Raw genomic sequence first — 11,369 nt, forward strand, 5'->3', positions numbered from 1 at the left:
ATTTTGGGACTATTCACTGTGCAAGTTTTGCTCGATCAAGTTTTTGGCGCCGTTGCCGGGGACTGTTGATTCACAATTTTTTATTTTTCATTTAAATTCTTTAGTATTATTTAGTTTATTGTTATTTGATACTCTCATTGTGTTGCAGATTTTTCTTGTGGTGCATGCGAAGATTACTCGAGTTTAAGCTTGAGCCTTTTGACCCCGAGATTGAACGCACAGCTAGACGTCGAATACAGCATCAAAGAGCGAAGGAAAGAATGGAAGACGATCAACACAGAGAGGAGCCAAGGCGTATACCGATGATGGATTATGCACAGCCGTCTCTTGATGGAGCACGTCCAAGCATCGTAAGACCAGTCATCCGAGCTAATCAGTTTGAGATCAAGCCAGCTATCATTCAGATGATTCAGAACACTGTCCAATTTGGGGGAAGTGCACTTGACGACCCTAATTCTCATATAGCTGACTTTCTTGAAATTTGTGATACTTTTAAGTTTAATGGCGTGTCTGATGATGCTGTTCGTTTGCGTTTATTTCCATTTTCACTGAGAGATAAAGCTAAGTCGTGGTTAAACTATTTGCATGTAGGGTCTATTACTACATGGGAGGATATGGCAAAGGCATTCCTGATCAAGTACTTTCCTCCGTCGAAAACTATGAAGCTTAGAGCCGACATTACTACTTTTGCTCAATATGAGCAAGAGTCACTTTACGAGGCATGGGAGCGCTACAAGGACTTGTTGAGGAGATGTCCACACCATGAGCTGCCTCTTGGGTTAGTTGTTCAAACTTTCTACTACGGTCTGCTTATTCCTAACCGTACTATGATAGATGCTGCTGCGTGTGGTAACTTACTGAGAAAAACGGCTGAGGAAGGATATGAGTTATTGGAGGAGATGGCTGCTAGTAGCTATCATCCTCAGTCTGATAGGCAGAGACGAGGTGCTGGAGTTAATCAAGTTAATGATTTGTCGGCGGTTTCAGCACAGTTAGAGGCTTTGAATAAAAAGATTTATGGGATGAGCATGAGTGGGTCGGCTATGCGTCTGCAAGAAATTTTCTGTGATAAGTGTGGGGGTGAGCATGACGTGCAGGATTGCCAAGATGGCAATCCATTCTATGTGCCTGAGGGAGCACCGGTAAAACAAGTGGGATTCCAGAACCGTCCTAGAAATGACCCTTATTCGAACACATATAATCCGGGATGGAGGAATCACCCAAAATTTTCATGGGGAGGTCAAAACAACCAAAATCTCCAACAATGAGGTCCACCATATGGGATGCACCAAGGATTCAAGCCAGAACCGCCTCGGGAGGAGAAGTCCAATTTAGAGAAAATGATGACTAAATTTATTTATGCAATAGAGACGAGATTTCAGAACCAAGATGCATCCATAAAGGGGTTAGAGAATCAAATTGGACAATTGGCTAAGTTGATTGCTAATAGGGAGCAAGGAGCTTTGCCAAGCAACACGGAAACTAACCCAAGAGAACATGTGAAGGCTGTGGAATTGCGTAGTGGAAAAGCACTCGAGTCTAATGAGGAAAAGACCAAGCACGGTGAGGATGATGTGGAAAATCGAGGAGGTAAGTCTTCTAACTCTACATCTACACCTATTGCACAGAATAAAATTTTTATCCCTCCACATTTTCCTGCAGCAATGAAGAAAGCTAAATTAGATGCACAATTTGGTAAATTTCTTGAGATATTTAAAAAATTGCATATTAACATTCCTTTTGCTGATGCTTTATTGAATATGCCAAGTTATGCAAAATTCTTGAAAGATATCTTAGCAAATAAGCGGAAGCTAGAAGATCATATGACGGTGAATTTGACTGGAAATTGCTCCGCTTTAGTTCAAAACAAGATGCCTCCTAAGCAAAAAGATCCAGGGAGTTTCTCTATACCTTGCATTATTGGTGACATTAATTTTCATAAAGCTCTAGGTGAATATGGTGCGAGTATTAATCTGATGCCTTTTTCTGTGTTTAGGAGACTGGGATTAGGTGAACCCAAGCCAACTAGGATGTCGTTGCAGCTGGCTGACAGATCTGTCAAGTATCCACGTGGGATTATCGAAGATGTTTTGGTGAAAGTGGATAAGTTTATTTTTCCTGCAGATTTTGTGGTACTTGACATGGAGTAAGATTTAGAGATGCCTTTAATCCTAGGGAGACCGTTTCTGGCTACAGGGAAAGCGCTGATTGATGTTGAAGAGGGGAAATTGAGACTGAGAGTTGGAGAAGAAGAAATTATTTTTGATTTCTTCAATACTCTCAAGCACACAATGCACAATGATAGTTGTTTTCGTATTGATGTCTTGGATTCTCTCGTTTGTGATTTTATGCAGGATGGATTGAAAGAACCATTGGAGGCCACTCTCACTACTGAAAAGCAGGAGGACGAGCTAGACGAGGAAAAGATGGAGATGGTAGCTCACTTGAATGCCATTCCACCTTGGAGAAAGCAAGTGAGGCTTAGACTAGAGGAATTGGGAGACAGAAAAGATTTAATGCCTCAAAAGTCAAGCCTAGAGGAGCCACCTACTTTGGAGCTCAAACCATTACCTCCACATCTCAAGTACGTATATTTAAGAGAAAATAATAAATTGCATGTTATTATTTCCTCTTCTTTGACAGATGATATGGAGAGTAAGCTCTTGGGAGTCCTTAAGGAGCATTCGCTTGGAAGGTTTCGGACATAAAGGGATAAGTCATTCGATCTGCATGCACAAAATTCTGATGAAAGATAAATACTCACCTCTAGCACGACCACAAAGGAGACTCAATCCAAAGATGCAAGAGGTAGTAAAAGCTGAAACAATTAAACTTCTGGATGCAGGTATTATCTATCCTATCTCTGATAGTGCGTGGGTAAGTCCTGTACAATGTGTGCCTAAAAAAGGTGGGATTACTGTTATTACTAATGAAAAAATGAGTTGATTCCCACTAGAACTGTTACGGGTTGGCGTGTGTACATAGATTATAGGAAATTGAATGATGCAACCCATAAAGATCACTTTACCTTGCCATTTATCGATCAAATGATTGAACGATTAGCAGGTCATGAATTTTATTTCTTTTTAGATGGATATTCGGGATACAATCAAATCACAATTGCACCTGAGGACCAAGAGAAAACTATTTTCACTTGCCCTTATGGTACTTTTGCGTTTAAGCGTATGCCCTTTGGTTTATGCAATGCACCTGCAACATTTCAAAGATGCATGACCGCTATCTTTCATGACATGATTGAAAATTTCCTTGAAATTTTTATGGATGATTTCTCTATTTTTGGCTCCTCATTTAATGAATGTTTAGAGAACTTGAACTTGGTGTTAATTAGATGTGAAGAGAGCAATTTGGTGTTAAATTGGGAGAAGTGTCATTTTATGGTTCAAGAGGGGATTGTGTTAGGACACAAGGTATCAGATAATGGTATTGAGGTCGACAAGGCCAAGGTGGAAGTAATCAAAAACCTACCACCACCTTCATCAATAAAAGGAGTTAGAAGTTTCCTAGGGCATGCTGGTTTTTATAAGCGTTTTATTAAAGATTTTTCTAAAATTGCTAAACCTTTATCCTCTTTGTTGATGAAAGATGTTGAATTTAATTTTGATTCTACTTGTCTGCATGCATTCGAGATACTCAAGGAAAGCTTGGTGACAGCACCTGTTCTGACTGTCCCTGATTGGGAGTTACTGTTTGAGGTGATGTGCGATGCTAGTGATACAGCTGTTGGTACGGTGCTGGGTCAAAGGAAGAACAAGGTATTTCATACCATCTACTATGCAAGTAAGACTTTAAATGATGCTCAATTGAATTACGCTACTACTGAAAAGGAATTACTTGCTATAGTATTTGCTTTCGACAAATTTCATTCATACCTTGTTCTGTCTAAAGTAACTGTGTATACAGATCATTCTGCCCTAAAATACTTGCTTGCTAAGAAAGATGCGAAACCTAGGTTAATTAGGTGGATTTTATTATTGCAAGAATTTGATCTCGAGATTCGAGATAAAAAAGGTGTGGAAAATGTAGTTGCTGATCATCTGTCTAGGCTTGAGCATGTTAGAACTAAGGGCATTGACGATGATATAGATGACTGGTTTCCTGATGAACAATTGCTTGAGGTAAATGCGTACCCTTGGTAGGCCGATTTTGCAAATTTTCTTGTCACTGGCACACCTCCACCTAATTTATTGTTTCACCAAAGAAAGAAATTCTTTTCAGACGTGAAATATTATTTTTGGGAGGAACCGTTTTTGTTTAAGATTTGTGCAGATTCCATGATAAGAAGATGTGTGGCGGAGGAGGAAACCAATCAAATTCTGAACCATTGTCATGACCGTGAGGTAGGTGGTCACTTTGGACCCATACGGACGGCATCTAAGGTACTTGAATGTGGCTTCTATTGGCCAACTCTTTTTAAGGATGCTCGTTTGTATGTTCTCAATTGTGATAGATGCCAACGCACAGGTAATATTTCCAATCGTCATGAGATGCCTTTAAATAACATTGTTGAGTGTGAAATATTTGATGTGTGGGGGATTGATTTTATGGGTCCTTTTCCTGCGTCTTTTGCAAAGAAATTTATTTTGGTGGCAGTGGAGTATGTATCTAAATGGGTGGAGGCAGAGGCTTGTGCCACTAATGATGCACAAGTGGTGTTAAAATTTTTGAAGAAACATATTTTTAATCGATTGGTGCACCACGTGCAATCATAAGTGATGGTGGCACCCATTTTTGCAACAAAATTTTTGATAAACTGTTGGGCAAAAATGGTGTCACCCACAAGGTTTCCACTCCATACCATCCCCAAAGTAGTGGACATGTTGAAGTATCCAATCGAGAAATTAAGAGGATTCTAGAGAAGACTGTTAATGTGAATAGAAAGGACTGGTCCATTCGGTTAGATGATGCTTTGTGGGCTTATCGTACTGCTTTTAAAACACCTATAGGCACTACACCATATAGGTTGCTTTTCGGTAAAGCATGTCATCTACCAGTAGAATTAGAGCATAGAGCATATTGGGCGACCAAAGCACTAAACTTTGATTTTGCTCTTGCAGTTGAAAAACGATTGCTTATTTGGTGATTTTTCAGGGCAAAGACTCAATCTTGGTCTATACACTCCACCAGGAAGCATTTCGGCTACAATATTTTCTTCTCCGGTGGTCTTTCAAGCAACTCCGGTCATCTTCCACAGATTCCGCTGAGCATCTCCGGCGACCCTCAAGAATTTTCCGGCGTTTTGATACTTTGTGCACTCCAATCTCGACATGGCACCCAAAAGATCTAAGGTAACTCATGGTGCTTCTAGTTCTCGGTCCACTCCATCTATGTTTGTGAATGAAAAAGCTAGGGAGAGATTTGAACATGCTAGACTACATAGGAAACCATTCCCTGAGCGTGGATTTAGCTCGTTTATTATCGATCATTTTTCGGAGTCCCAAGTAGAAAGAAGAGGGTCGAATGTCTTTGTAGCACAACCGAATGCAGCAGTGGTTCCGGTTGTGCGTGAATTTTATGACAATGCTCCGGAGAGGAATGAGTATAAGGCATTTGTGAGGGGACATCTAGTCCCGTATGATTCCAAGACGATCAATGAAATGTTGGGTTTACCGTCGGTGGACGATTCGGTGTTTCAGGCGTGGGTGCTTAACCCGGATTATGATTTGATCATTCGCACACTCTGTTATCCGGGCACCACGTGGAAACAACCGGGGACTTATACGATCTTTCTTGAAAAATTTTTGAAAGTGGAGGAGGCATTGTGGTATGCATTCTTGTCTAAGAGATTGATGCCGGTCGGTCATACGAGTGATGTGCAGCGTGAGCGGGCAGTTGTTCTTTATGCCATCTGTACTGGGCTGGTGATTGATGTGGGCAGGCTCATTTTCGGACAGCTTAACATGTGTATTAATAGAAGCAATTTGGCTTTTTAATTCCCGACGATAGTGACTGAGCTGTGTGCCCGAGCGGGGGTGATATTCGCAGATGATGATGAGTGGTTACCGTCGATGAGAGCCATTGATGAGTCTCTTTATAAATCCAAGAGGAGAGAAAAGACAGGCTGAGCTGCCCGAGGAGGTATTTTTCGATTATGGGAGAGCAGCTCAACCACCTCCGGCCTTAGGACATGCACCACCACCTCCGCAGCCACGCCGTCGTGCCATGCGAGATCGCGTCGACGAATTGGGCGCTTGGGCCAATTATCAGACTCAGTACCAGGCCGTTAATCAGGCTCACATTCAGAACATCGAATACTTGGTGCAGGGGATCTCAACTCATTTGGGCATCGACACTTCCGGACGGCCACCTACACCCGCATACCCGCCACCCTTCCATTTTCAGTACAATTATCCTATGCCCCCAGCAGCTGAAGAGGGAGTTCCACCGCCAGAGAATGAGGAGGAGGATGATTTCTGATTAGGGGAGTTTACTGTTTCCCCTTTCTTTTTATTTTACATATTCTGTCTTTGCATTTACATTCATGAGTTTTTATGTTTTTAGTGTTTGTTTCGTTTTGCGCAATGAGGGCATTGCACAACTCTAGTATGAGGGGGGTAGATTGTTATGTTTGCTTAGTTAATTGGTTTTAAGTTCGTTGCATTTATTTTGTTTGGTGGAGTTTATATTATTTTGGTGGTGTCAAGTTTCAGTTATGGGAGTTTATTTGGTGTTGTTAGTATTGCTTGTTTTGAGTTGGTTGTTTTTAGTCCGTTATAGTATTGCATGTTTGGTGTCATTTATGGTGAGGAGACATAGTTTATGAGCCAATGATGATGTTGAATTGATAGTATACAAAAGTATTGATTGGGTCACTTCATGAATTGTACTCTTGATTGTTAAAGCATGAATTTTGGTACAAAGTTTGAACTTTTTGAGCACATCTGTATGGGGACTAGAATTTTGTAGGAATAATGGTGAAATTTGAAGGTTTTGTGTGGTTAACTTGAAAGGCATCATTTATGAGTTGATTTAGCATGTAAACCCGTGAAAATAAGTCACTAGTTGGGACCTTGAATGAGAACATTTGATTTGCCTTGAACTTTACATATACCCCCTTTTCAATGCTCTGAATTAAAATATCATACCCCTAACCAGCTGTAATCCAAAGTTATATATTCTTAGCCTAGGGAGTACATGTGTGAAAATTGTGCATCTTAAAAAAAAAAGGGAGATGTAATGTGAGGGGGAGCCGAAATAAAAGGAATGAAATTCTATTCCTAGGCTAAAAGTTGGAGATGCAAGGAGACGAGGAAAGTCAGACGAAAAGTCTTGACGATTGCACAATGAAAATGATCGGTGTACTCCCAACTTTTAGCCACTTGAGCTTATTTTTCTTCTTTTCGACACCCTTATCTGCACTTAAGAATTGAATAAAGTTCAATTTATGGTTAGTGATAAATGGACATGGGGGTGCATGCTAGTGAGACTTGTATTGAAGTGTTAATTGAGTGACTCGCATGATTTGATGAGTGATCTATTTGAAGTACGAATGACTAGACCCATCATGACACACACACACATTCAAATTAGTGTCAAGATTTATGTGTAGATGAGAATGAGTATTCGTTTGTGATTTGACTTCATTTTGATTTGTATGTGGGAAAGTTCACTGAGGCATGAGCATAAAAGTTGTTAACTCACCATTGACATTTACTTGTGTTGGTTATTTCTTGTTTGAGTATTTTGTGTTTGTTGTGTTTGTTTATAATCTCGTGCTTTAACCTATTTTGCTCGAGGGCGAGCAAAAGGTTAGTATGAGGGGGTTGATAGGACTCGTTTTTACGTGTTTTTAGTGTTGGTTTTGAGTCGCATTCATGCATCATATTAGTTTGTTTTTAGTTTAATTTTGCATTTTTTTAGCATTATTTAGCATGTGATTGATCTCGTGTATTTTGTGGTTATTTTGTAAGAATTGAACCAAAAAGTGGGAGAAAATTTGTCAAAATATCGAAGAGGATTCGCTAGGGCGGTCAAAAGTGACCGCCCCAGCGAGCATTTTGGTCTGGCCTAGGATTTTATGCGCAAGTGTCTTGCTAGGGCGGTCAAAAGTGACCGCCCCAGCGAAACCAGGGACATGCTCGAGGAAGTTTATGCGAGGACCTCTCGCTAGGGCGGTCAAAGTATACCGCCCTAACGAGAAGCGAGATTCAGGAAGATTTGTTTCCAACTTTTTATGGACTCTATCCTACACCTAAACCTAAGACACGAGATCGGCGATCCTTTTGGGGGGACTTTATCATATTTTTCATCACTTTTCTTGGAGGAGAGGCTAGAAAAAAGGAGATTTCGAAGACCTCGAGATTTTTCCACGCGTCGTGGCCGTCATCCATCGTCATATTTAGTATTTTCATTATTCAGTATTTTATTTCTTACATTGATTGTTGGTTTTTATCATGAATTTCAGTAGCTAAACTCTAGATTTGTTGGGATTTGAAGGGATCCTACCCCGTACTCGGTGTTTAACATTATTTCTCGACGTTTTTATTAGTGATTTGTTTATGCTATTGTTCTTTCTTGTTTCAATCGTAGCCTAGCTAACTTCCTTTGATTATCTCATGTTGTTGATGATTTCGATAGAACAATTAACAATAGGATCAAATAGTATAAACCACGGATTTACAATTTTAGTAGATATACGGAATTGGGTACGTGTCGATAGTGATAGTTCACCCGGATGAAAGCTAGTGGATTCCATAGAATGTAATGCAATCTTGAACTGTTAAATAATTGAGGACACTTGAGTACTGCATGTTTATGATTAGTATTAATATAGCTCGACAGAGTATATTAATTAGTCTAGGGAATTTCGTCGAATGCACGAGTAAAAGTCGAGTGTAATTATTTAAACACGAGTGGTAGGTGAACTGCTAATTCCCAACAAATTCATTTCTCAATTGATTTAATCCAAATTAATCATTGCTTTCTTGAATACGTTTTCTTTGCATTTTAATTATTTTAGTTGTTTAATTTACATTAGTTTAATCATCAACTCATTTTATCGTTGCTAAAGAAATTTTACTTGAAAATAAAAATAGTGTAACGCAGTCCTTGTGGAACGATACTCGTATTCACTTACGTTTATCATAACTTGACTATCGTGCACTTGCGATATTTAAATCGAGCTTTCATTTATAAAATAAATTTTGGGACTATTCACTGTGCAAGTTTTGCTCGATCAGTGCATGCATTATAGGATATCGAAGTATGCGAAAAGTTGTATCAATTGATGGTACGTGGTTGAAGGGCAAGTATAATGGTGTTTTACTGGTGGCATCGGCACAAGATGGAAATTATCACCAATATCCTTTGGCATGGGGAATCGTAGATGTCGGGTGTACTTCTTCGTGGAGTTGGTTTTTAACGAAGTTGTTAGAAGTATTACCAGACGAGGATGAATTGTTGATAATTTATGACAGGCATCATGGAATCATTAATGTGGTTTCTATTGTATATAGAAATGCGCATCATGGTCATTGTACGTGGTATTTATCCCAAAACATGAAGACTAGATGTAAAAAGAAGGGTGCAGCAGAAATGTTTTTGTACATTGCAAAAATTTATAAAACTTTCAAGTTTGATATTTCATACAATGATTTTAGGAATAGATATCCTGAGCCAGTGCAATATTTGGACGAGAGAGACTCACTTGATAGATGGACTCGAGCATATTGTCCGAAGACCCGTTACAATATTGCGACGACAAACGGGGTTGAGTCGGTCAATGCTAGACTACTTGAAGAGAGGAAGCTGCCAATCATTGCCCTGTTAGATTCTTTGCAGAAACTGGCCTCATCTTGGTTTGCTCGATATCGCCACGCATCAATTGCAAGTAACACTAATATGACCCCTACCATCGAAGGGATTCTTCGTAGCAGGTTCACAGATGTCCAATGAATGCAATTTTTTGAATTAGGATGTCTGGAGTTTGATGTCAGCATTCAGCCATAGTGGACCTGGAATAAAAAAGATGCACATGTCGAGTTTTTGATATTGATAGAATCCTATGTGCTCATGCCATCGCAGCCAGTTTGTTAACCAAGATTGATTTATATGATCTATGTTCAGAGTACTATTCTACAATGTCATGGTGCATGACTTACTCAGAGACTGTGTATCCCGTTCCGGAAGAAAATTAAAGGCCGCACAACATTAATTTTCCATTGGTGTTGCCTCTTTTGTTAGAGAAAAGAGTTGGCAGAAGAAAATAAAACAGAATTCCTTCGATCAGTGAATTAGCAGGAGATAGAATCATATGCTGGAAGTCAGGGTGTCTGATGGTCGACCATGAGATTGAGGGTCGACCAAACTTTTATTTTTGGTCGACCATCGACCATTAGGCTGATGGTCGACCAAAAATAAAAGTTTGGTCGACCCTCAATCTAATGGTCAGATGGTCGACCATTAGCTTGAAGGTCGACCAAAGTTTTATTTTTGGTCGACCATTAGCCTGATGGTCGACCATGAGGTTGAGGGTCGACCTTTGTTTTTTTTAAAAAAAATTGTTATTAATAATTGTCGAAAATATGTAACATAATTGTGAAATTTGGATAGTTGTGAGATTATGATTCCGTGTTTCGTGATAACATATAACATAATACAATAACATATAACAAAATTTGGTTATTGTAAATTCAAACATATAATATAAAGCAATTACTATTCATATTTTTTTGTGAGATCGTGACATATGTAAATTATAACATATAGTGAGATCGTGACACATGCCAATAATAACATATAACATAATCGTGAAATTACGATTCACTATTTTTTAAAATGTAACATAGTTGTGACGTCATGACACTTGACAATTATAACATATAACATAATCGTGAAATTACGATTCACTATTTTTAAAAATGTAACATAGTTGTGAGATCGTGACACATGACAATTATAACATATACCATAATCGTGAAATTACGATTCACTATTTTTTTAAAATGTAACATAGTTGTGACATCCTGACACATGACAATTATAACATATAACATAATCTTGAAATTACAATTCACTATTTTTTAAAATGTAACATAGTTGTTAGATCGTGACACATGACAATTATAACATATAACATAATCGTGAAATTAAGATTCATTTTGTTAAAACGTAGCTTAATTGTGAGATCGTGACACATGTCAATTATAACATATAACATAATCGTGAAATTATGATTCACTATTTTTTAAAATGTAACATAGTTGTGACATCATGACACATGACAATTATAACATTTAATAAAATCGTGAAATTACGATTCACTATTTTTTAAAATGTAACATAGTTGTGACATCGTGACACATGACAATTATAACATATAACATAATCGTGAAATTAAGATTCATTTTGTT

General features: G+C 38.7%; 1 protein-coding gene and 1 non-coding gene across 2 annotated transcripts; one reads left to right on the forward strand and one right to left on the reverse strand.

Annotated features, from left to right (window-relative positions):
* Nucleotides 1–662: 662 nt before the first annotated feature.
* Nucleotides 663–769, reverse strand: LOC140813389 (small nucleolar RNA R71). The gene has a single exon (XR_012113924.1). It is a non-coding gene; the product is annotated as a small nucleolar RNA R71 (small nucleolar RNA).
* Nucleotides 770–9,222: 8,453 nt separating this feature from the next.
* LOC140812332 (uncharacterized) lies at nucleotides 9,223–9,912 on the forward strand. Its single transcript, XM_073170571.1, has one exon. It carries the CDS (start codon nucleotides 9,223–9,225, stop codon nucleotides 9,910–9,912), a length of 690 nt encoding a protein of 229 aa, XP_073026672.1.
* Nucleotides 9,913–11,369: the final 1,457 nt, after the last annotated feature.

The sequence above is a fragment of the Primulina eburnea genome, chromosome 14 (assembly GCF_022965805.1).
Source record: "Primulina eburnea isolate SZY01 chromosome 14, ASM2296580v1, whole genome shotgun sequence".
In the NCBI taxonomy this organism is placed as follows: Eukaryota; Viridiplantae; Streptophyta; class Magnoliopsida; order Lamiales; family Gesneriaceae; genus Primulina; species Primulina eburnea.

Excerpts from the sequence above, each read along its gene's own strand:
- LOC140812332 (XM_073170571.1), top strand. The coding sequence starts at position 9,223 with ATGCGAAAAGTTGTATCAATTGATGGTACGTGGTTGAAGGGCAAGTAT.